A 27,209-nucleotide genomic window follows, 5' to 3' on the forward strand; every position below is an offset into this window, starting at 1 on the left:
TTACAGAAAGTTAATTGACTAAAAATTTAAAGGGAAAAGTATATAAAATAAAATTATACCCAACCATCAAAACTATATATTGAGTTGGCAACTAAGTTCCAGCCGTTTTATTAAATTTTGGAATTTATTGCGTTTTGTAAATTTTGCAATCTATTTTTTTCGAGAATTCTATTTTTGAATCATTTTGGAATCTATTTTGTTTTTGTTTTTTTTTTTTCTAGTTAATTTTAGTTAATTTTTGTTTATTTTCAGATCATTAAAATGGAATGTCAAGTTAAGAAAAACGAGCATTTTCGACACCTTCTTTTTGCTTTTAATCAAGGTTCTAAGGCCGCAAAAGCTGCTCACGACATTGGTGCCATAGCTGAAAGAACCGCTCGTAATTGGTATGCCAAGTTCAAAAATGGAAACAATTTGAAAGGGCGTCGGTTTCTCGTGCAAGGAATTCACCACGAATTATGAAGTAAAAAATGTTATGGAGGACACCCTCAGCTTTGAGGTGGTGGGCGTGGGTGGCGAGAGAGTAAGATTACTTTCTACCAGTACTTGAGAAAGAGGTCAAATATGCAAGACAACGACACATGATATCAATCGTGCAACGAACGTAAATTCTCGCGGAGTGGGTCCGTGCGGGAGTAAGGTATAATTATACACGACATTATAGCGTAAGCAATTTCCCTTTAAAAGACAGTTACTGTAGGCACGTAATCTGATATTTTGATGGGAAGGGACATGTTCATTATATCGACTGAAGAGCTTATCTGCTAGTTATTTTATCGACTCCGAAAGGTTGAAAAGCAAAGTCGGCCTCGGCAGAATCTGAGCTTTGAATATAAAAAGCCAGAAGAAATGCTGCAAAGCATCTTGTCCGGTCTGCTAACGATTCTGCTAGCTCGCAACCCTCACATGAAGAAATATTCAAGAGATTCATAAGTGTTATGGTCAAGAGTTACGTCCCTTGTCTGTGAAACCCGAAGTTGTCTAACTTGATTAGGTTTCAAAAGTTGAGTTTTCAAATATTCTTTTCTATTCTAGACACGAGGCCCGAAATTTTGGGGGAGGGGAAGTCGATTAGATCGACCTCAGTATGCAGCTGGTACTTAATTTATCGATCCCCGAAAGGATGAAAGCCAAGTCGACCTCGGCGGAATTTGAACTAAGAACGTAAAGACAGACGAAATGCCACTAACATTTCGCCCAGAGTATTTACGTTTCTTATTTCTTTATTGCCCATAAGGGGACTAACAAAGACAGACAAAGAAATTAAGTCGATTACATCGACCCCAGTGCGTAACTGTTACTTAATTTATCGACCCCGAAAGGATAAAAGGCAAAGTCGACCTCGACGGAATTTGAATTCAGAACGTAAAGACAGACGAAATACCAGTAAGCATTTCACCAAGCGTGCTAACGTTTCTGCCAGCTCGTCACCTGAATGAGTCTTCACATATTAAGATATGCTGATAGATACTTGAGAAAAAAGATTGAAAATAATATCTTTACTGTCTAAATAACTTATTCTATAAACTCATAATCACCAGCAGAAAGCCAGCGTGATTTATTTTATGTATATAAAATTGTAAACTAGGACTGCGTAATTGAAATTTTTAATTTCTAAGGATGTAAATCATTTTGTATAACGTACCAAATGTTGACGTATTTAAATTCGAAATGCTCTAAGTATTGAAACAGATAGTAAATTATTCTCCTAAGCAAGGACGTTTTCAACATTAATAATATTTAGTGACGTAATGAAATTATATCTTTTCAATTTTTTTATTCGTAATTACAACTTGAAGTAATGTGATTTCTTTTTTTTAAAGTTTTTTCGCTTATTCTTTTATTAATTTTCATCAAATAAACTTTTATGATCAATTATTATCATTTATTTCGATAAATTCATATGCTGTCGAGGAATCGCACATGTTGGAGCTATCCTTTTCTGCTTATAAAGTTGTTGCTTATTGATATACGAAAGTTCGGCTATAAATCATCACTTACTTAACAACAGATTTCTATGTAGGCTCAGAGTAGTAAACAAATTAATTGCTGATCATAGTAAAAATAATCTACTTAAAATCTTGAGTTCTTTTTTTTAAAAATGAATCAAGACAACAACGTGACCGAATCAAAGGGTATAATGTTTAATTATGACAGCAGTTTAGAGGCGTTCATCCGAAACGAGTTCTATCGTCAGCAGGTGAGAATTTGGCCGTCTACTTCCCCTTTATCTTCTGTTATAATTTCATTAGTTTCTAGGATGCTTTATTGAAATATTAAATTCATCCCCTGTAGCTGACGGTCCTTTGTTGTGATTTAATGAAGAAGTTATAAAATGTGTTATTCTCAGACGAGAAAGGCATCAGCCTCATAACTCCCCGTTTGCCCTTAGTTTATGAATTTCAAACTCACGTGATATACCGTTGTTTTAAGATTACTTTGTTTCACTTTAATATAGAAAGAAAACCCGAATAAAGACCAGATAGATTCCATCAAAATTAACCAGTTCTTTGAAAGGGCTCTTTCTGAAACTCGAAGGTGAACCAGAGAAAATACTTTTTTTACTAATACTGAGCAATTTTTAACCCATTACCCTTATATTACCCCAAATATTTCATTCGTTATAATATATGTAATTGTATCCAGCATTCATTAATTTCACGTTTCAGTAACAATGTCATTATGTATGAAACTTAGAACTAGGGGAAAAAATTTGTTGAAATGGGGTCAATTTTAAAAAATGTGCCTGGGGGTTGGGGAGCAGTTGCATCCCTTATTCCTGTATTAGCTACGTCATTAGAAGGAATTCAGTTATAACAATCCCAACTCTTCTAATTTATCATCCAAGGAGGGATGAAAAGCAAAGTTGATCTGTGAGGGTTTTAAACTCAAAACATGAAAGGTCATTGTCATCACCATCATCGTCGTCATCATCATCATCATTATAATCATCACCATTTAACGTCCCTTTTTCATGCTAGCGTGAGTTGGACATGTAAAGATGAGCCCCAGAGCTACGCTGAAATCCAGTGTCTGCTTTGGAACGGTTTCTATAGCTGGATGCCCTTTTTAATGGTAACCACCTCACAGAATGCACTGAATGCTTTTTCATGGCACCAACACTAGTGGGGTTGCCAAGTACCCACAAGACAAGACCCCTCAACTGTCTGAGCCACACAAATATGGAAAAGTAGATATTAAAATTTTGACAATGGCAATACCATTTTTCTGAACACCTTTTCTCAAGCCTTACTGATCTTTTTTCCTTTTCTTTCATTATTTTACTTCCAGGATGAACGATGCCATTAAGAATAGTCATAAACAACGTAATCTGCTTCGAAAAGAATTTGGTTTGAGAATGCTCAGTGATTGGTTAAAAGAACATCAAACTGAAATTTTGGAACCATTCCAAGAAAAAAAAGAAGAAAAATAAAAGATAATTATCAAAAAAAAAAACCTTCATATTTGTTTATTGATGTTCTTATTACTTTTATAATTGTTATTTTCCTACCCAATTTTTCATTAATTAATACATTACAGTTCAGAGTAGATGAATTGTCTCCTCAAACTGAATGTTCCACTACTACTACAATGGCCTCTGTTCTCTCCAGGTGGCTTCTCTTCTGCCACCTCCATTCAGGACAACTGATTCAGTTATTTCTAGTCTTTTTGTTTTGCACTGCTCTGCTCAGATTGAGTGTGTGTGTGTATACATACATACATACATACATACATACACAAATACATACATACATACATATGTATTTGAGTGTTAGGAAAGTAATTGTTTTAAGAGAATGGATACAAAAACAAATGTCAACTATGTTTATCAGAATAGTTTTAATCAAGAATGTAATCACCATCATTTGCAATGACTGCAGCCCAATGGGAAAATAGCTTATTTTATGGCCTGTTCAAAGAAACCTATTTCTTCTGCTGAAAAAAATGCCTGAAAAGATGCTTAACGTTCAACGACTAACTCTGTCTAGCTTTATAACTGATGAAAGATTAGCAAATTTGAAGCGATGAGAAGATAAGTAAAATTACTTATCTGACTTCATTTAGCTGATACCATATTTTATAACATAAAAGACACATGTGTCCTTCCAAAAACATGTTGCAAAAAGTTATCATGTGTCCTATATCCGAAGGTGGGCCTCCCATAAGCTAGTTTGGTCTCTGATGCTCTTTTTTCTGAATATGCGCTGCTGAAATTAGGGTGTATCTGATATACCCCTGTTATCTTTCATGCCATCAAATATGGTAGTAATAGTAAGAATGTTGGAAGTTCCACTACATTACCAAATGATCTGACAATAAAGCGAAGGTGCTTCAGTAGTGGAATATTATTGTGTATGTTATGCATATACTTGATATCTGGTGAAGACCTATACCATATGGATCTTGCACATGTGAGTGTACCATGTAAAGTAATATTCTTTGCTATCTAAATGATTGAAGTGAAAACCTGATGTATTCCTCAGGATAGACAAAAGACAATAGGATAATGCATAATTCCACCATTTAATGGTTTCTGCACTGGGAACTGTGCTTTTGACGGGTGGAGGGTGGGGTCAATTTATTCATCAATAGAATATTTCTTTTTCAACACCTGAAATCTTTCTTTTGACTCAATATCATCTTTTTGGGAAATATCAGAGGATAGTTTCTTAAACAAATTATGACATTCTTTGAGTTCATTTGCATTCATAAATTGTAGACATAAGGAAAATCTTGAAGACTGACTGAGAATGTCTAGAATTTCAATAATTGCCAAGTAGTTCTCTTTAGAATAATATTCTTCAAGAACACATAATATTTCTCCTAAAAGTCCATTGGGTATTTCAGTTTTGAATTGAACAGCCAGTTGTTCAGTTGTTATCAGCATTAGCATCTCATATTGGGATTGCTTGGAATTTTTATGGCGGCACCATTCTCTCACAAATTCATGAGAAGTCTTTGGTATTTTAATGGGAACCTGAAAAAAAAAATTTTTTTCAATAATTTTTAAAAGCCCAATGAAATGTTTTTAAATATATTACCGACATGCAGGGTGCAAGGGGTATTTGGAAACATTTAATTATTAGTATACTTCTCTCTTCAAAGCAACTAAAAAGATTTTTATTTCCTTCAAATCCCCCATGGCGGATAAAATGCTAACACAAGAAAGCAAAAGACATGCAGTCATTGTTGCCATATGTGCAGAACAGCAATTTAGAAATAGCTAGCTTTCTAGACGTGGCAAGATCTTTTCTAAACAAAGTTTGGATAAAATTGGAAGCCTCTGGCAAGAATATTTTGACTGTATCAAAGAAAAAGAAACATTCTAAATGTTCAGGTATTATAAGGATCCAGTGTTCATCCAAAGAGTTCAAAATGTTATCAATAAGAACCATTACCAAAGAACTTCAGGTGTCAAAGCAGACTATAAGAACTGCGTTGCACAAGGATATTCAATACAAGTCATATGAAGCGCAGAGAGGTCAATTCATGTCTTCAAAGACAGGAGAGTCATTTGACCCATGCTAAGTGGTTACTCAATAATGACGAGAACCCTCACAAATGTGGTGGTGGTGGTGGCGGCAGTGACAATGGTTCTGCTGCTGGTAATGATGATGATGATGATAATGACAATGATGATGATGACAACAACAATGATGATGAGAAGGAGGAGGAGGAAGAGAACAGCAGTGGTAAGAACAGATTGACCCTTACCTGGGTCTCTGTTTTCTCACAAGTTGTTGCTGCTTGTTGAGAATTACAAGATGTAGCAATTGTATTCCATGGTTGCTTGAATTTCTCTTGGATTTTGTCTTCCTTTCCGAGTGGTTTCAAATGGGAAGCCTCTACGATATCCCTGTAAAATATCAGAAAAACCAAATGCCTAGATGTATGATGGAACTTCATAAATATAGATTTATATCAAATATATTTTATTTATTCTTGTATCACATGAATTGCTTTTCATAATCAGGTCATTTTTTTTTTTAATTCTGATTTTTGAAATAGTTGCAAAGCACCATCTGAACTTGGCCGATGCCAGTGCCACCTGACTGGCTCCTGTGCCAGTGGCACATATAAAGCACCATCTGAATGTGGCTGATGCCAGTGCTGCCTGACTGGTTCCTGTGCTGGTGGCACATAAAAAGCATCCACTACACTCTAGGAGTGGTTGGCATTAGGAAGGGCATCCAGCTGTAGAAACATTGCCAGATCAGATTGGAGCTTGGTGTGGCCTTCTGGCTTGCCAGTCCCCAGTCAAAACGTCCAATCCATGCCAGCATGGAAAACGGATGTTAAACAATGAGGATGATGACGATGATGATGATAATGATGCACTTTTATTGTTTACATCAATAAAGTTGAAAGCTTGATTTCAAATTTGCTTTCTTGTTTCCAATGCATTTTATACAGCCATTCTAATGTAATTTAGACTGGCACTCCATCATTTATGATGTTGATTGTTCCGGTTGATCCGAACAGCCTACTCATGAAATTAATGCGCATGTGGCTGAGTACTCCACGAACACATGTACCCTTAGAGTAGTTCTCAGGGAGATTCAGCATAAAATAATATAACAAGGCTAGCCCTTTCAAATACAGGTACAGCCTATTTTTACCAGCTGAGTGGACTGGAACAATGTGAAATAAAGTGTCTTGCTCAAGGACACAACATGTCACCAGGAATTGAACTCAAGACCTTACAATTATGAACTGAACACCAGAACCACTGAACCACACACTTTCACATAATGTAATTAAATTCTACTTTACCCACACATCATAATACGCAAAAAAGTTAGTGCTCTACCTTAATAATACTAATAATTTTTTTCTTCTACAGGTACAAGGCCTGAAATTTGTGGGGAGAGGGGATACACAATTATATTGCCCTCGGTGCTTAAATAGCACTCCCAAAAGGGGGGATATTTTACAGACCCCCAAAAGGTTGAAAGGCAAAGTCGATATCAGTGGAATTTGAACTCAGAACATAAAAAAAACCCCCAAAAAATGCCACTGAGCCTTTTGTCCAGAACAATTCTGCTAGCCAGTAGTAGTAGTAGTAGTAGTAGTAGTAGTAGTAGAGTATTAGTAGTAGTAGTAGTAGTAACAATAATGTGCTCTATTATTACCAGCTTATCATATTAGTATTACAACTTACGTCATTTTCATTAATGCATTATCTTCATTATCATTTTCCTTGCTATTTTCTACTCTAACACCTGGTACCAGTGTTCTCAGTTCCCCCTCATGCCATAACGTCCACCATCCATGTCATAGATAAGCAGATACAGCTAAAATAATGATCAGCTACATTTGAAATTTTGCAGTGTTTAGTTCATCACCTCACTGCTCTGAGTTCAACTCTCACCAAGGACAACTTTATTTATTAGTCCCAGAACTGATAGGGAAAAAAAGAAAACTTAGGCATGGTGGTGTGGTAAGAAGTTAGCTTCCCAACCACAGGGTTCCAGGTTCAGTCCCCTGGTATAGCACTAGGCAAGAGTCTTCTACTATGGCCTCTTCTATGTCTTCTACCAAAACCCTGTGAGTAGATTTAGTAGATGGAAACTGAAAGAAGCCTATCATATGTGTATGTGTGTGTGTGTCTTTGTATCTGTGTTTGCCCTCCACCACCACTTGACAACCGGTGTTGGTATGTTTATGTTCCAATAACACAGCAGTTCAGTGAAAGGGGCTTTAAAAAAAATTGAGTACTGGTGTTGATTCATTCGACTAAAAATTCTCCAATGCAGTGCTCCAGGATGGCCGTAGTCCAATGATTGAAACAAGAAACAGATAAAAGATGGAAAATAAAGACGAGTCTAAGAAAACATCAAATACACAATTTCAATTTAATTATTCCCCCCCCCCCCCCAAAAAAAAAGTGACAAGAAGATGCTGACCTAACCGGAAAAGGGTTAAAGAAAATGTTCTGTTTGTGTGTCACAATAGTAATAGTAAGTTAAATAAGATGCTTAATGCTTCTGGTTCTTGCTTTTAAACATTGAGATCCTTACAAAGAAATTATATCAAGACTAATGGAACATGGCAGACGCTGGAGGAGGTAGGGGGAAAGACACATACATACGTACATACATGTATATATACTTACATATATACATGCATACATGTATACACATACTTACATATATACATTCATGCATACATACATACATGTATACATGCATGCATCTATGCATACATGCATACAAACATACATGCAGATATACATACATTCATATATATATATATATATATATATATATATATATATATATATATATATATATATATATATATATGTATGTATATATATATATATATATATATATATATATATATATGTATATATATACGTATGATTATATATATATGTATGTATATGTATATATATATATATATATATATATATATATGTATATGTATATGTGTATGTATATATATATGTATATATATACATATATATACATAAACATATACATATGCATACATATATACATGTAAATGCATCCATATATGATGTATGCATATATATATATATATATATATATGCATACAGCATACATGTATGCATTTACATGCAACATGCATATATACATACAAACATGCAACATACATACAAATATACATATATATATATATATATACACACATACATGCATATGCATGCATACATTCATGCATACAAACATATATATACACGCACACCTATTTATAAATATATACATACACACACACACGGACAAATATACACATACATATACACACATGCACAAACATACATACATACGTATATACACACACATACATACATATATGTGGTTAAGATGTTAACACGGCTGTCAAGTGATTAGTTGAATGAGGTCTTCTACATCCATTCATACGAGGCTGACAGCTAAAAACAAGCAGGTATTGTAAGTCAGGTGTGCACCTGTCTGTCTAACAAGCAACAGTTGAGATGCTGAAAGAGGCTAACTCTCCATGTTCCTCTCTAGAACAAGTCATTTCGAAATGGCATACCAAATGGAAATACTTGGAGCTGTATTTCAGTCTCTGACCAGAGAGAAACAAAGGTAGAACCTCTATTACCCTCTGGAAAATAAAAAAAACAACCAAAGCAAATACATACATATGCATATGTACATACATGCATACACACACACACACACACATATACATGTGTGTGTATTTGTGTATACGTATATATGTGTGTATATATATATATATATATATACATATATATATATATATATGCATATATATATACATATTCATATATACATAAATACACATATATGTATGCACACACTTACAAACACACACGCAGATATATATATATATATATATATATATATATATGTATACATATATATATTTAAACATATATATATATATATATATATATATATATATATATATATTCATGCACACGCACACATGTGTGTACATATAAATATATATATATATATATACACGCATATATATATGCACATTCAAATATACATACATGCAACATTCATACATACCTACCTACATACCTTCACACATAGAGACACAACAGAATAACAAAACAAAAAAAAACTTGTTTTCTTGTCGCCGTCATCATGGTGGTGGTAGTGGTGATGGTGGTGGTGGCGGCAATGATCACATTATTATATGTCAGTTAAGATCTACACCTGAACTAAATTATTTCCACCTATTACATCCCATCAAACGGGGGACAAAAGCACACAGTTAACCAGATGCAGGATAAAATAATTTGCTAGGCACTTTTTCTGGTAGGAGAAAAAAGAAAATATACATATATATATATATATATATATATATATATATATATATGCAAAATTACTAAATAAATATATATAAACAGATAGATAGACAAATGGTAAAGTTAAAAAACAAACAAAAACAAGTAGGTGTTTTGTCTTTTTTTTTTTGTTTTTTTTTCTAAAATGTCACAAAGTTAAATTGAAAGAATTAGATTAAAGGAATAACTTCAGTCAGGAATATCACAGAAAAACACTTTAAAATCAGACAACTGACTTATAACACAATTGAGATTACAATAACTCTCTGATTTCTTTGTGATTGTGTTTGTGTTTATATCCATACATACGTATTTTATATATGTATATATATATATATATATATATATATATATATATAGCAAGGGTATGAGAGGTATTGGTGTCTAGAAGACCCAAAGAGTGGCAGGTAATGCTAAGTAAGCGCTATGGACAGACTGTACTTAAACTCTTGGTTCGATAATGATATGAGTGAGGAGTTTAAGGTGGGTCTTGTATTAACATGTATATATATATATATATATATATATATATATATATATATATATATATATCAAACAGAATGAGAAGCATGCTTATATGTATATTAGACAGAATGAGATAACAAAGCCAAGGCTGTGAGGACTCAGATATTTTCTCACACCGTCTCTGATGAAGGGATATCCATAATATCCCAGAAACAGCTGTAAGATTATCTCATTATAAATGTCCTGGAAACTCCCCACAGCTTTGGCTTTGTTATCTCATCCTGTCTAATACACACACACACACACATATTGGACCAGGTACTGCAATAATCTAGGGTTCAAAGGCCCACAGCTCTTCAATGCCCTGCCACAAAAATTAAGAGATCTGCATAAGGTGGAAGTAGATATCTTCAAAAAGGAACTAGACATCCTCCTCTCCATAATACCAGATGAACCAACAGCCCAACAACTCCCTTATACACCAAACAGGCCAACAGCGGGGAAAAAGGGACATGCAAGAGTGGTGATGTGAAACACCCCAGACTGAAGAAATCAGAAAGACCACGGTGGTGTTCCAGCATGACCACAATGGGTTTTGTATGTGCTTATGGATTCATTATAACAGACCATATGTTTTTATATACCTATATATACCTATTATTTTAAAGAAATTAATTCTCCCAAAAATATTAGGAATTGAACCAGTATTTCCTTGGATGAAAGCATTCCTTCATAAGGTTAACACAACCGTTGATCGAATTTGCATACAATACAAACTTGCATGGAGTTTCTGTCTACCAATTTCACTCACAAGGCATTGGTCAGTTTGAAAAAACAGTAAAAAGATTGCCCAAGGTGTTGCACTGGGATTGAACCTAAGACCACATGCTGTGTGAGTGTGTGTGTGTAGAATTAGATATATCCACATATACATATAATTTACTTGATTAAAACAATATTTCTATGTAAATAGGATTTACTCTTAATTTTTATCTTTGCAAAAATATGTCTGCAAGAAATTATCTTTCTGATTTTTTCTTTTTTTTTTTTTCTTTTTGTATGCCAAGGATGACCAGAGAAAGCCTTTCATGACTTGAGCAATAAATACATAATTTGTAATTTGAGAAGTAGTTCATTATTCTTATCTCTCGTGTTTATGTTGTAGGACTTCGGAATTATCACGGAACTCACTTTAATGGCTTCATACCATAACATATTAAAAAATAAATAAGATAAAAAATAAAATAAAATGTAGTGTTTATTGTTGTTGTTGTTGTTTAGCCTATCGTCAGTCTTGACTGAGAGAGGACTTATAATCCAAGGAGTTCTAGCCATGGCAATCTCATCAAGGACAGCATTGTCCAATGCATTCTCTCTTCCTAAAAAAACACTAAAGTGTGATTTGAGGGAGAGTTAGCTGCTATTACTACTAGCACATTGAGCAATTCCAGAGAGGCTTCCTCCACAGAATTGTTGGTATTTTTTTTAACCCCAGGTCAGCAATGATCTTGCATTTCTTTGTTCATAATTCTGCTGAATTAAAGATCACCTAAGGCTAATGACAGGAACATTTAACCCTTTAGTATTTCAATAGGCCATATTTACCCGAAATATTCCACCTGCCTTATGCTCTACCCAGCCAAATCTGACCACTCATATCTTACCTTACTATGTCATTCAAAAACTAAACAATCACATCATCGAAATCTTGAAGCTATGAAATATTGCATGTTTAATTGAAAACAGCCTGAATAAATAAGCAATTACATTCGACAGAGGAATGTGAACGTTAAAGAGTTAAACATGTAATTATTTTAAAGTAAATTTTAAAAGCTGCATGTCTTTTATATACTTCAACCAGAAACTGGCAGTAGAGGAATTTATGGCTAGGAAAAACTGAGACAAGCAGAGTTATGTGTCCTGCCTAGGGGCAAATACAAAGACTTTGAAGTGAAGTTTAAATTAATTACCATTATTGGTAAATTTCACCAATTTCATATCTATAATTCTATTGATTTACTTGCAAAATTTATGAGAAATTTTAATTAACTAAAGACAAGGGTAAGACTAAATCGAGTGTAAATAGTAAAAAAGAAAAACTTATAGAAACAAATAAGTTGAATATTAATGATTAATGGTTAATGATTTATGGCACCAGCACAGGGACACAAATTCATAGGGTGGAGGGGAGAATATAAATGAGTGAGTTGTTTGGTTTGGACTTGGTGCTAATTACTATGTAGACCTCTTAACCATTTTGATACCAATCCGGCTGAAACTGTCTCTGGCTCTCTGGTACAAATGCCTTGTTTGCAAAAGTTCTGAATTAAAATCTTCCATCAAACCTTAGTCACAATTTATGTTCCTGACACTAGCTTAATGATAACTAAGTTATTTTACTAAATTCTTTGTTATATTTAAAATTAATTGAAAGAAATACAGCGTCTCAACAGAAATATGGTAACAAAAGGGTTAAAGGATGATATACAAAAACTTAAACTCAGAGAAAGAGAGAGAGAGAGATGAGACTAAATGCTGTAAGGTATTTTAATTTGCTCTCTACAGCAAAGGTGATGATGATAATGATGACGATGACAATGATGATGATGGTGGTGGGATAACATAACAATGATGACAGCAACGACAATAACAATGATAAAGATGATGATGATGATGATGATGAATGTGGTGGTAGTGGTAGTGATGGTGGCAGTGGTGATGCCAGTCACATTCTCTAACACTGGCAGACATCCATACATTTATGGAAGGAGAGGTGTTTTGGTTGAATCCATCAATCCCAAAACTCAGTTACTGAACCATTTTATCAACTCAGAAAGGCAAAGCACAGAATGCCACAACGCAAAATCCAAACAATTACCTAAATTCTTCATAACTTGCAACTTTCTGTCTCACAGCTCGAAATTTGGCATCATTTTCTCTCCAATATTTTTCGTCTAGTTCCACAGCAGTTTTAAGTTCCTTATCCAAGGATTTAAAGTCAAGGTTGTCAGCATCATAAGAAGTCATCTGCAAAAGGAAGATTGGAAGATAAAAGAAACTAATCACTCTGGCAAGAACTATTCGGAGAGAATGGAGCATGCCAAAGCTAGGCCGAAACAACTGTAAGATTAAACTTCTGTTCATTCTCTAATTCTTTATGTACTTTGTACTTCTATCTGTAAACCCGGTTGGCAAAATAACATGGTTTGTCATAAACACCTGTACTTTGTGGTTTTTTTTGTCACTTTAGCTATGAATTAAATTAATGAATTCAACGGGATACACTGTCTGCAAGTAGTTAGGTTCAGCATATTATCCTCCATTTTCTAATTGATATATATATATATATATATATGTATATGTATATGTATATGTATATGTATATATATAAGGTTACAATTTTAATATCAAAGATCCCTATGGATCACACAGGTTGTAATCCTTTGAAACATATGTAGGAATAAAGTATGCAATTATAACATGCGTTTTCTCCATTCCTTAAATTCTTAAATATACTCAAATAACCAAAATTTCGAGGAGTTCCTGCCTTAAAAACAGGAACTAAACCACAGTTATTTTATGTTCTTTGCTACATTGGTTTCTATTAACCCATTTATTCTATCAGAAGAATTTTTATTCATTAAGATAGAAGAAATACACATAATTTTGTATATATATATATATATATATATATATATATATATATATATATATATGTATATGTATGTATATATATATATACATTCCCACTTAGTGACACCTTGGGCAAGTGTCTTCTGCTCTAGCCTTGGGTTGACCAAAGCCTTGTAAGTGGATTTGGTAGACAGAAACTGAAAGAAGCCCGTCATATATAAGTATATATATATGGATCAGTTTTGAGCTCTCATTTAAATCGATATATATATATATATATATATATATATATATATAACGTGAGAGAGTTAGGGGTTGGGGGTTCAACCCACTAAGGGATAGTATCTATCCAGTATACTGCTGGGAGGGTACCCAATATATATATATATATATATATATATATATATATATATATATATATATATATATTTATATATATATATATATGTGTGTGTGTGTGTATGTATGTATGTATGTGTGTGTATATATGTTTGTGGGTTTGTGTTTGTACCCCAACATCACTTGATAACTTAGAGTAAAGAGTATATATATATATATATATATATCATATATTATATATACACACAATATATGTATGCATGCATACATACATACATACATGCATACATACACACATACATGCATACATACATACATATAGTGACAAGAAACTCTCAAGAGAGAGAGAGAGAGAGAGAGAGAGAGAGACAGACAGACAGAAACAGACAGACAGGCAGACAGGCAGGCAGACAGAGAGAGCTGTGGGAGAGAGAAGAGAGAGAGGAGAGAGAAAAAGAAAGAGAGAAAGAGAAAGAAAAAGAAAGAATAAGAGAGAGTGGGGGAGAGAGAGACGGGAGAGAGCTGGGAGAAAGAGAGAAAAGAGCGAGAGAAAAGAGCGAGAGAAAAGACAGAGAAAGAGAGAGTAATGTAGGAAGAGAGAGAAAGTTATCAATAAATTCTCTTGTCAGAAGCTTTTATCACACCTGCATTTATTTGCCAAACGTAACTTTGATAATTGTAATTTCTGCCAGGAAGCGTAAAATTTTAAAATCATAAAACACCTCATTCGACTCTTGTATTTCATAATTTTTTTTAACACTGTCAGAAATGAACATACCTTTATCGTATATTAAACAGAGCGAATGCGTTAAGGAAACATATATAGCGTACGAACTCCATAAACATTACAGCGCGGGACAGTAACCTTAGCAACAAGGTATGTGTAAAACAACAACCGGAATCGTCTGGGCGAAACGCAGTTGTTTCATAATTATGTTAATGGCTTTGAAAAAAAAAAAAAACTTACGTACGCGCAACAAATTTAGAATGACTTAGGTCATGCTTGATAAAGAAGAAACAAAAACATAGACTTAATACGGTTAATTGTGTTGGTAACGCACATAGAATGTGTGTGTGTGTGTATATATATCAGTGTTTGAATATTTCATTTTTTTATATATATATATATATATATATATATATATATATATATATATATATATATATATTCTCCACGGTAACTGCAGTGAATTTTCCCTAAGAAGCTGAAATATGTCACAAACATATTTTAACTAAAGTTTGCTTAGTCTTAATTACTGCTTTGTGCTGATACTGCTATTAACACACATACACACACACTCATATATATATATACATAAATATTAGCAGAAATAACAGAGTGACTCCAAAGCCGAACGTTTCGTGCGTAAGCACTTACCAAACTTTGATAAGTACTAACGCACGAAACTGTCGGCCCTTGAGCCACTCTGTTGCTTCTGGTAATATATACATACATACGTACACACACACGCACGCATATATATATATATATATATATATATATATATATATATATATATATATATATATATATATATATATATATATATATATATATATATGTAAGAACGACCGTGCAAACCCAAAAGGAGAAATGGTGACGAATGGAAAAACAGGCTCCTTTATTCAACGCGTCACACGATCGAACACAAAATATATCAAATGATATATATATGTTATACTTCGATAACATGGTGAATTCGTAAATGCCAGTAAGGACAACAATAGGAACACAACCGTATGAGATGAATAACAGTAAGATTTATTGTAGCATTAAATTGTATGTCTGTGTGTGAGTGAATGCGACATAATAAAACACATTAAAAGACAGGCCATCATGTAAACAAAAGACTGTGTGTAAGTAATACATGAATGTGTATGCGTGAGATACAGCGGATAGAAAAAAGTCAGTAACACGTATAAGAATTTAAGATACCAGTTCATAGAGTACACAATGGTAAGTGTCTGTATATAAGAAGTTAAGGCGTGTGGGGCAGAGCGATCACTTGTTGTGATGTTAGGGCTTCCATGCCAAGCCGGGTTCTTGAATACAGATGTCCTTCGCAGGCTGGGTTCTTGGCTGTTATTTCGTGGCGAAGGTGAATCGCACAAACAGGATCGAAGAGAGAAGTGCCGCGGTTAGCTGTGGTAGCTTGTATACGTGTAGAGTCATGTTGACGTTAGTGGCGATGCTGGTAGTACGTAGAGTCGTGTTGCTGCTGGCGACGTCGGGGGCGATGCTTGTAGTTCGTAGTCGTACGATGGTGTTGACGTCGTCGCTGGAAACTGGTTGGCTGTGTTACGCGTGTGTGGTCAACGCCAGCCAGATCTAGGATCTGAGGCGCGACGAATTTGCTGGGTATCTAGCAGGCTATTTATAACTGAAGGTAGGCTCCAGCGAAGCATTAGAAAAACACTATCACGTGACCTTATTAGGGGCTGTGGTTGGTCGATTTGCGTTCTGGCGGGAACGGGTGAAGATAATTTACCCGCGCAAAGAATAGTCAGTCATGTGATGGATACAGCAGGCTGGTCCCTACTACGCCCGAACTTGAATATATTTATAACAGTGGGGAAATGGTTTGTTTGTATATAATGGCGATAGAAGTGTTAGTTTCACTACACACACACACACACACACACACACACACATATATATATATATATATATATACACATATATATATATATATATATATATATATATATATATATATATATATATATATATATACACATACATATATATAATATAAATAACATATATATATATATATATATATATATATATATATATATATGCATATATACATACGTAGATGTATGTACATACATACATGTGCATACATATATATATGTATATACACATGCATATATGGGTACAGGACGCCAAAAAACGTAAACAACATGAAAAACGAGAACATGAAATACAAAAACATGAAAAACGAACTTTTTTTGCAAACAACGAAAGAAACAAATAGAGAAACGAGACAGGCAGCATAAAGAACAATCCCTAGATCAGTTGTCCAATGTTTTATCTACTCCTCCGCCTACCAATTTCATACGTAGAGGAGGAATTCAAAGCCATGACGGCAAGAGGAATCAGAACATTGCTTCTCTTTGAAAATGAGAGAATCAGACGCTCAACAAGACCATAAAGTGCAGCAAAATGCGGAAGCCTCAGGAAGTTGTGAAGAAGGCAGAAACATACCGGAAGCACCAGGAGTGGCGTAATTTGTCAAGGACGACCAGGACTTGACGAGTACAGCACCAAGAATTGGAAAAACACCAATACCAGAAAGAAGAGGGAGTTTATAACACAAAGGGTCTGCAACTGAACGCAGGAGGATTGCTAGGGGAAGACAAACGGGCTTGCCCACCAAGGACAATGAATAGAGTGGGATCAGGTCGACCCTAAATAACCCTAAAATGTGAACGAATAACGACAAAAGCCATTCTGCAGGCAGTGTAGCACCCTTATCCACATTTTAACCAGATGGTCTAGGACAGGGGTTTTCAAACTTTTTGACTTGCGGACCCTTTTATATTTCAGGCTTTACCTTATAAACGTTTATGAAATTTATACATAAATATTTGCTTAAAATAACATATATTTTTACATTTATTTATTTAACAGTATTTAGCAAATAAGTTTATTGTCAATTATACACAGGATTTTTTTAATACATACTTAGTGAGAAGGATGTGCTTACTTGGCTTTGCACGGACACCCTGTCTTGGCTTTCCACGGACCCCCTGTCTTGTCCTTGCGGATCCCCTGTGGTCCGCGGACCACAGTTTGAAAACCCCTGGTCTAGGGAACTAGGAGAAAGTTAGTACAAGTGGAGACATGACACGATCCTTGAAAAAACTCACTAAGGGGACAGGCCCGTAAAGGGTTAAGGCTTACAAACGCCAGTGCACGGGTAAAGTGTGCGGTTGTGGGTGTATGTGTGTGTGTGTGTGTGTGGGCGAGATAGCGAGAGACAGGCAGATAGACGGACAGAGAGAGAGAGAGAGTATGTACGATTGAACGCACACACGCGTTTGTGAAATGTAGTGGATTCTGTTTGTATATATGTGTGTGTGAGTGCGTATTTATGTGTGTGTGTGCGCGTGTATATGCGTGTACATGTTTGTGTGCGCGTGTGTGTATGTATAACTTAAGACAACAAAAGGCTTATTGGGCTTCTGTTGGAATGAAAACACCTGACTCCAGATTCCCAAACAACGTTGTTAGCAAGTTTCAGATTTAGCACGCTTGTCTCTGCTGTAGATCAACTTAGTGGAGCGTTGCGATTGATTAATGGATAAAAACTTCGTAAGACAACCACTTGCTGTGCATGCCTAGTTTTATATAATTTATTCGCTTTTAAAACGTTTAAATTTCGTTTTAATTCGTCGATTATGTACCATACCGCTCTTTATTATACATACATGTTGGGACTTGCGTTAACAATCTGAATATAATTGTTCTGAAAGATCCCAAGTTGACTTTAAAGATTATATATATATATATGTAACGATAAGTATTATTTACCAATTGTAACAGGTTATAAGATGAACGATGAAGAGTGATCGAAATTTTTATAGAAATATTTATTTACCGTTACTCTAATAAATGCCATACCACGACGGGTAGGTTAGTGTAATAGTATAACAGTTTGTACGTAAAACATGCAAAGTAAAGGAAGTTGATTTTGGCCTGTATATGTATGTACACTTTCTCATAGTAGTATATATAGATAAAGATAGGGTAATGTTACTGAGAAAAGAATGCGAGCTAGTGATAGTTATAGAGTCAAGGGAAGTTGTGTCTCATAGTTGGCTGGTTGTAAACTTCTTTCTCCCTTTGGTCGTTTTGTCTTTAGGTGGTTGCCTGCTTGTGACTATATCTGTAGATGACCGTTCCCTAACTAATTGAGTTGTCACTAGTTACTTCGCTCTGTGTCCCCAAGTGACTACTGACTGTTTGGCTTGGGGTCTCCTGTTTTTATAGCTATCTAGAAGGATAGATATATTACTGAGAACAATGGATTTAGCTGGTGGTCTTGTTATCTCTATTCTAGATTTTGATGGAGTAGAAGAGGTTAGAAAGGGTCAAGTGGTGAAGACATTGTTTCAGCCCAGCCAAAGGCATCTGGAAAATATTAAACTGCTGTCAAATCACAACCATTGTTCCACCGTGGGAAAAGTTCTGATGCAGTGTTAATTTAAATTTGGGCATAGTGGATCGAATCCACTTCATGCCTGCAAGATTCACTACATATATATATATATATATATATATATATATATATATATATATATATATAATATTTATATATAAACTGGCGGCCAGTGGAAAATTGAGACAAAGTCGTTTCGTGTTTTGTTTGAAAGTCTTCTACCTTGAAGTGTACCTAGATAAAGATTTTGCCTAACAGGTCAACTTCTCGATGAAGTAGAACATGAAGAGTACCCAAATAATCAGAAACCAAATCCTCTTTCACCATGATACTCATTACTTTCTCAGTACACTCCAACTCGATTCATTGTGTTCTTGCCTCTGCTTAGAATATATTACTTTTGTTCTCTCCCTACCCCCTGTTCTCTCTCTTTACGTATATATGGTGTGCGTGGAAGGAGGGGGGGGGGGCAATATTTAATATGTTACAGTATATGTGTAACAGAATATTGAATTTAATAGTTCTTTACTTTTAAACACTTGCATAATTTTTTATTCATTCATTTTTTTGTCTCTGGTAGATTTCGAACTTCCGCCAGAGGTAGTTCTTCAGGTGACATGTCTAGATTTCAAGAGCACTATTCGTCTTTGGAGAACGAGAGCAGTGTATCAGCAGCGTTAATACAAATACTGGAAAGGCTGGGAGCTGGCAGAAACGTTAGCACGCTGGGCGAAATGCTTGGCGGTATTTCGTCTGTCGCTACGTTCTGAGTTCAAATTCCGCCGCGGTCGACTTTGCTTTTCATCCTTTCGGGGTCGATAAATTAAGTACAATTTGCGTACTGGAGTCGATCTAATCGACTAGTCCCCTCCCCCAAAATTTCGGGCTTTGTGCCTAGATTAGAAAAGAATATAAATACGGAATTTTCCTACTCTTTGCGTTCTGAGTTCAAATTCTGCCGAAGTCGATTATAGATTTCATCCATTCGGGATCGTTAAAATAAGTAGAAGTCAAGTACTGCGTAGACCAATGTCTTTTGAACAAATTTGGTTGACGGAAACTGTGTAGAAGCCTGTCATGTATGTGTGCGAAACCTGTCATGTATGTGTGTGTATACTTGGTTTGTTCCTCCTCCGTTGTTTCACAACCGGAGTTAGTTTGTTAACGTCCACGTCTCATAGCGATGCATCAAAAGTGACCGATAAAAGAGGTACCATACTTAAAAATATATACTGGGGTCGATTTGATCGACAAAACCCTTCGAGATGGAGCCTAAACATGGCTGCAATCCAATGATTAATGCAAGTGAATGATAAATGATAGAAATATACTAGTTATACCAGTTGCAATTGTTGTAGCCGTTGTTTAACTCCAAGCCAGCTCTGATCGCGTAGATCTATGATCAAATCCTTTCCTGACGTGACCATATCGTCTTTTTTATATATAACTGAGACGAAATTGTCCAGCGTGAACGCATTGTTTTTTTTTGTCTTTATTTTGCAGAATGCTAAATATTTCAACCGAAGGAGGTTGGCTATTGTTTCAAACAAATCGAGTAACCGTATATAGGCTTCCTTGTTAGCTCCTCGTCAACTCGAATTGTATACATATCATTCCCATTCTGACCACATCAACTATATCTTCTGCAAAGATAATAGCATGAAATATCAGAAGCACCACAAACTCGTGACAATTCCAGATTATCTTCAGTCGCTCAAAATCTTTTACCGTTATCAAAAACACAAAGATTCATTCAAACTAGATCGTGTTTCTTAATTCCCCTGAGATCTTATTACCGAAAACAGGCTGTGGCATTTATCAGTTTCATAATTCAAAAGAGAATCAAATACATATTTAATGTTGGGTGCCGGTGTAGTATGTCATCTACATGCCATTGTGATCTACAGCAACTTAAATCTAGACTAGTTTGTGATCTATATTCAAAATTTTGTTATAGATTTGCAATTATAATTAGAGGAGTGACTTAATCATCTAAAAATAAAGAACTGCAGATTCTTCATCTCGTATAACCTGTGTGTAAAATTCTTTTGCTCTCATCACGACTTCTTTCACTAAAAGTGTTTAAATCATGTCTGTTTTTTTTTTGTTTTTTTTTTGTTTATATACCAACCTGACCGGAAGTCTAGTATATACAGAATGTTCAAAAAGTCTCTCCGCAGTATTTTATTGCAAAATAAATATTTATAAGATGGTATAAGACCACAAAAGAATATATTAGATTTTACAAGACTTAAAAAAATTTTATAAGAATTGTTGAAAGTGTCGTCCTTCATTTTCAATACATAAAATTTATTTTCTTTTTTTCCTGCCGTGTGAGCATTTTCTAATCTGAATTCAATGCGGAGAGACTTTCGAAAACCCTGTAGATGAATTTTAAATGTAGATCACAAAGCTGTACCAGAAACATGCATTTAGATCACATACTACATCGGCACCTAATGTGGTATGGATTTTTCTCTTATATTTCATTTGGCTAAGTTTTTGATAATAATTCCATTAAGGTCAGGTTTCTAATGCACTCGAAATTCCCCATCCTGAAGCATGAAAATTATTTCTGTGCAGTTCTTTTAGTAATGGCATCTTCTCCGTGCACAGTTCAAATGTTACGAGAGCCTTTGGCAACCTTGGAACCTTAATTGAAAGCGAAGAGATGCAGGTGTCGAAGAATGCTCATTTCATTTCTGCTTGGCATTCCATCATCATGAAAAGAGGTAAAATTTATTCAAATGGCAAAAACGATAAACAAAAGTTGCTGAGGAAAACTAGAACTAAAACAAAAACATAAAAACACTACGATAAAAATATTTTTGGTGTTAATACAAATAGCAATTGACTGAAACGAACGGATTTATGAGACAAACCGATAGAATCAGCCTGACATATTTTACCTAAAATCTTAACTTTCGGAAGTAAGACATTATGGAGTGTATCATGATAACCACCTGAAATTTTACATCATACGATGATATAGAATTAATTATAAAACAAACTACAAAAGTACGAGATGAAAGCAAAAATGTTAATCATAATTTTGCGTCCGGAATTTAGTTCTTTGTCCTGCAATAAATCCACTTCCTGCTATTTAGAAATAGCCACAAATTGATCATAAAGAGAAGACAAAGTAAAAAATAAACCGGCAATGTTTCGATTAACCGAGAAATATGATAATCAAAGCGTATTTTCTGGAATAAAACTAATTATTTCTTTTCTTTTTTTTTTCTCAGTATCTTCTTGAGTGTTTAAAATTAATAGAAATACTTTAGAATAATTTACAGACGTAGAAAAATCTGAATCTTTTAGACTTGGACAATAGACCGGCAAACTACGAACGATGAAGCTAAGAACGATTAGATCGACCCCAGGACGCAACTGGTACTTAATCTATCGACCCCGAAAGGATGAAAAGCAAAGTCGACCTCGGCGGAATTTGAACTTAGGACGTAAAGGCAGACGAAATATCGCTAAGCATTTCGCCCGGCGTGCTAACGTTTCTTATTTCTTTATTGCCCACAAGGGGCTAAACATAGAGGGGACAAACAAGGAAAGACATAGGGATCAATCGATTACATCAACCCCAGTGCTTAACTGGTACTTAATTTATCAACCTCGAAAGGATGAAAGACAAAGTCGACCTCGGCGGAAATTGAATGCAGACGAAATACCGCGTTAATTTCACGATGGTGGCGAACCCTGCTGTACTCTTTCGCCACAACTTTCTCTCACTCTTACTTCCTGTTTCTGTTGTGCCTATAATTCAAAGGGCCAGCCTTGTCACACTGTGTCACGCTGAATATCCCCGAGAACTACGTTAAGGGTACCACGTGTCTGTGGAGTGCTCAGCCACTTGCACGTTAATTTCACGAGCAGGCTGTTCCGTTGATTGGATCAACTGGAACCCTCGCCGTCGTAAGCGACGGAGTGCCAACAACATAGGTGTGTTCGATCAGAATGTGCTATATTTCACTGACGAAGTCGAAAAAGACCGAAACATGCTTGCAGATTCAATTAGCACTATATTCCCGCGTTTCAGTTTTTAAATATTTAGGATTTCGGATTCTCCGTTGTCTTCCTTGATCAGAAGATGTCAATTGGCCTTTATAGTACATTAGCCCCACCAACCACCTACAGACTTAACTGTACTTTAAGTTTTTAGATTTGGGGTTAGCTGTCACTGGAGAATTTCTGAAGTGTGAATGGCATCGTGGACTGCATTCATCAAGAAGTCAGTATCCAGAAGAAAATGATGTAATGACAATTGAGTGACAAACATACTAAAGCTATGCAGGTGGGTTTAGATGTAAATGACATTTTAGAAAATCAGTTACTATACGTGTAACCTAATTTTGAAATTATTTCTGTATGCGTATATGTGTGTGTGTGGCGCGCGCGCGCGCACACACACATACACACACACACACACACACACACACACACTCAACACACACACACATATATATAGAGAGAGACCACAGAGTAAGCACATAAATGTGAAACAAGGTGGGAAAATAGAGCAATATGCTTTATTATTTGAGCTGCAAAGACATCACAAAAACTGTTACTCAGAGTTTCACGTTCCTGTTCGTCGGACAGTTTTGGTTATTAAACTGTCCGACGAATAGGATCGTGAAACTCTGAGTAACAGCTTTTGTGATGTCTTTGCAGCTTTATTAATAAAGTATATATATATATTTGAAGTTTATAGAAAAGCAAAAAACGAAGACAGGTGTATTAGTTTGACGCTCGGGAAAAAATGTATATATATGATCTCTCTCTCTCTCTCTCTCTCTCTATATATATATATATATATATATATATATATATATATATATATATATATATATATATATTATTTATATCATTATTATTACTATTATTTATATATATAAGGATTAAGATATGAACTCAAATTAGACTATCATACTCATATAGTTATAAATTCGACTTAAAAGGCGCATCATTCATATATTAATACATATCAACACCTATGAACATTTTGAAAAAATATTTATAAAATATAAATATAAACATACATAAAAATACATTTAAATAAAACTCATATGTGATACGTACGAAAGGATGTGTGAGAAAACGAGAACTGTTAAAAATTTCTATGAACTAAAATTAAGAGCGGTTAAGAGTTTTAATTAAAAGATCCATAGAAATCGATGTGTTTTTTTAAAAAAATATATAAATGGTATATAAAGCATATAATATAGTTCGGGGAATTCCACTTTCTACGGCCATTTCCAGAGTTCATGTCCTGGTAGAAAAATGAATAAAATATCTTACAAACCATGCGGACACTGCCCCGCTTCATCAAGAAAGCTATCCTCATAAAATCACATTCTTGACATGTTTTGATTCTTACAGACTGATGGATATATATAGAAAAAGTTCATTCTTACGTATGCAAATATATATATATATATATATATATATATATATATATATATATATATATATATATATATATACATACAGGAAGGAGAAAGCAGTGGCTGAGCAGAAAGAGAAAAAAAATGAAAGAAAAATATAATAGAGATAAATTAGAAATATAAATAGATAGGTAACAGTATGATAGAATTGGAGAAACGTCGACGAGAGAGAAAGAGTGGTAAAGAGATAAAGACAGAGACAGAGAGAGAAATAACTAGTAGTCAATAGACTATAGCGGTTGATTTGTTTCCAGTGATCAAATGTGTTGGCAGACTCCCTCCATGGAACCGATATATTGCCTGTACAGGTGCACAAAGTGTCACAGGACGAAATGATTGCAGAGCAACGTGAACTGAAGGGTTTGGCTCAAGAGAACAACACACCACTCGCTCCGAGAATCGAACCTAAGATCTAACGATTGTATGTACCGCACACTCACTACTAGGCCACACGCCTTCACTCACACACTCGCCGATGACAGACTGCGACATAGTTTCCGTCTACCAAATTCTCACTCAGGGCATTGGTCAGTCCGAGACCATTATAGAAGACGTTTGTCCGATGCACTTCGCAGTGGGGATGAACCCGAAATCATTTGGTTGTAAAGCAGGCTTCTTAACCACACCGTCATGCCTGTTCTTAAACATCTTTGAAGACATTAGAGTGTGATTTGAAATTAATTTGATTGCTATTTCTAGCAGATTGACCGACCACGTGGAGAAGGTAACAAATGTCTCTGCAAGGACTTATTATTCATTTTGACGACACTTTGCACCAATGGCACTAACGAATTGGTCACAAAACTCATAAACATATATTCAGTTAGACATTTCATTCTATTTCGAAATGTCGCGATATATTTTTTTTTATTCCCTAATGACACGATTCCTCTGGTGTTTGGTTGGCTCCCATTTCTAACGACGACTCGGTGACAGTCTCCTTCTTACAATTAATTAAATAGTATTTCAGTTAATTAACTTTCTACTATCTCCAGACAGTAATATGTATCGCGAACGCAAACGCATACTTACTACGCAGACACATATATATTACCTTCATTTGCCCTGTCTCTCCCACTTTAGATAAAGCGTACCATTCACTTACAGTGAATACGTTGATAATACCAACAGACCAAGTTGCTTGGTCTACTCGCTTTTCTCTTCTCTCTCATTTCTGCTTTTAATTACGAAAAATTAAAAGAAAAGAAAGGAAATGCAAAACTGTCTACAACGTTGACTTTAACAGTAAAATTCGCACGTTTCGATCGTATCGCAAACTGGTTTGACCTCTTCAAGTTAATAAAGGCGTTATTTAGATTCTTTTATTATTTTCTACAGGACCAATCTTGATGTACATGGCCTAGCTCTACTAAGGTTCTTACTTCTAACGGTCACTTACTTGGCTATGTAATGTTATAGCTCGTAAGTTACCTCATTTCGCATTTGTCTTGCTTTTATATGTTGATTCCCTGACGATGAATATATGTGGAATTCCAGCAGCTCTTACTTCTTTGTAGGAGAGCACACATATATTATGAAACATGTGTAGGAATTAAAGGAACTTTTATTTATATGAGTTTTGCTCCATTTATTATTAATATTCATATCTACTCAAAATGCATCACTTCAACTTGGTATCTCTACCTATAAAACGGGCGTGATATCCTGATTTTTGTGTAATTTTTGCTATGCATGGTAACTATTTTCAGCGTGGTGGTATCTCTTAGATACCCTAAATTATAATTTTAAATAATTATTACCTTTGACGGTTTTTATTCCCATGCTGGCCACTTGATAAAATCGGTATTTAAATATCGATCTTAATATATATATATATATATATATATATATATATAACAAATAAAAGGGTAAAGGATTATTGATTTATTGATAGATTAATAATTAATAATTTTTACCAAGCCCTTCGGTATGTAAACACCATACATTTATAGACATAATTAAGGGATCAGCAACAGTTGCTTCACCACATGCCGAAGTTCAGAAATAGCAACTAAAGTGCTAAAACTCCAACAGATAGCAATACTTGTAACTCACAAAGGCAAAACAAGAAGAAAAAAACAACGAAACTAACCAGTCTTAGTTAATCATAGACGCGTTTCTGGATCAGAATAGTAAAAACCTTCATTCCCGTCATCAGTATGATATTCTAGTTTGCAAATTTGAAGATGCAGGCAAATTATGCATGCTCGACCAAGCGACATCATGCATCAACATAAAATAACCAGCACCTCCGAACTTACATAGGCCTGTCAGTCCTTATCCCTCCTCAAGAATTACCATGTGCGTCACAAGCAATACCGCAGAAAATCTGCGGTT

General features: G+C 34.9%; 2 protein-coding genes across 4 annotated transcripts; one reads left to right on the forward strand and one right to left on the reverse strand.

Annotated features, from left to right (window-relative positions):
* Positions 1-982: 982 nt before the first annotated feature.
* LOC106878685 (uncharacterized) lies at positions 983-3,465 on the forward strand. Its single transcript, XM_014927969.3, has 3 exons — positions 983-2,200; positions 2,459-2,538; positions 3,292-3,465. The coding sequence occupies exons 1-3, from the start codon at positions 2,102-2,104 to the stop codon at positions 3,431-3,433; spliced, it is 321 nt and encodes a 106-aa protein (XP_014783455.1). The 5' UTR covers positions 983-2,101; the 3' UTR covers positions 3,434-3,465.
* Positions 3,466-3,821: 356 nt separating this feature from the next.
* LOC106878686 (dynein axonemal assembly factor 19) lies at positions 3,822-27,136 on the reverse strand. Of its 3 annotated transcripts, none has more exons than XM_089356324.1 (4): positions 26,965-27,136; positions 13,155-13,303; positions 5,716-5,857; positions 3,822-4,978 (listed from the first exon to the last, which is right to left on the reverse strand). In XM_089356324.1, the coding sequence occupies exons 2-4, from the start codon at positions 13,301-13,303 to the stop codon at positions 4,580-4,582; spliced, it is 690 nt and encodes a 229-aa protein (XP_089212450.1). In that variant the 5' UTR covers positions 26,965-27,136; the 3' UTR covers positions 3,822-4,579. The 3 variants fall into 3 exon arrangements, with proteins under 3 accessions (XP_089212450.1, XP_089212449.1, XP_014783456.1); XM_089356323.1 differs by lacking the exon at positions 26,965-27,136 and adding an exon at positions 16,185-16,453; XM_014927970.3 differs by lacking the exon at positions 26,965-27,136 and adding an exon at positions 15,027-15,181.
* Positions 27,137-27,209: the final 73 nt, after the last annotated feature.

Source organism: Octopus bimaculoides, chromosome 8 (genome assembly GCF_046866305.1).
Source record: "Octopus bimaculoides isolate indiv1 chromosome 8, ASM4686630v1, whole genome shotgun sequence".
Taxonomy (NCBI): Eukaryota; Metazoa; Mollusca; class Cephalopoda; order Octopoda; family Octopodidae; genus Octopus; species Octopus bimaculoides.

Bases quoted from the DNA above. Each gene is read 5' to 3' on its own strand.
- LOC106878686 (XM_089356324.1), bottom strand. From the start codon at position 13,303: ATGACTTCTTATGATGCTGACAACCTTGACTTTAAATCCTTGGATAAG. The intron at 5,858-13,154 runs GTAATTGTTTGG...GATATTTTACAG, and splicing joins GCAAGTTATGAAGAATTTAG to GGATATCGTAGAGGCTTCCC. The intron at 4,979-5,715 runs GTAAGGGTCAAT...TTTTTTTTTCAG, and splicing joins GTGAGAAAACAGAGACCCAG to GTTCCCATTAAAATACCAAA.
- LOC106878685 (XM_014927969.3), top strand. From the start codon at position 2,102: ATGAATCAAGACAACAACGTGACCGAATCAAAGGGTATAATGTTTAAT. The intron at 2,201-2,458 runs GTGAGAATTTGG...ACTTTAATATAG, and splicing joins ACGAGTTCTATCGTCAGCAG to AAAGAAAACCCGAATAAAGA. The intron at 2,539-3,291 runs GTGAACCAGAGA...TTTTACTTCCAG, and splicing joins GCTCTTTCTGAAACTCGAAG to GATGAACGATGCCATTAAGA.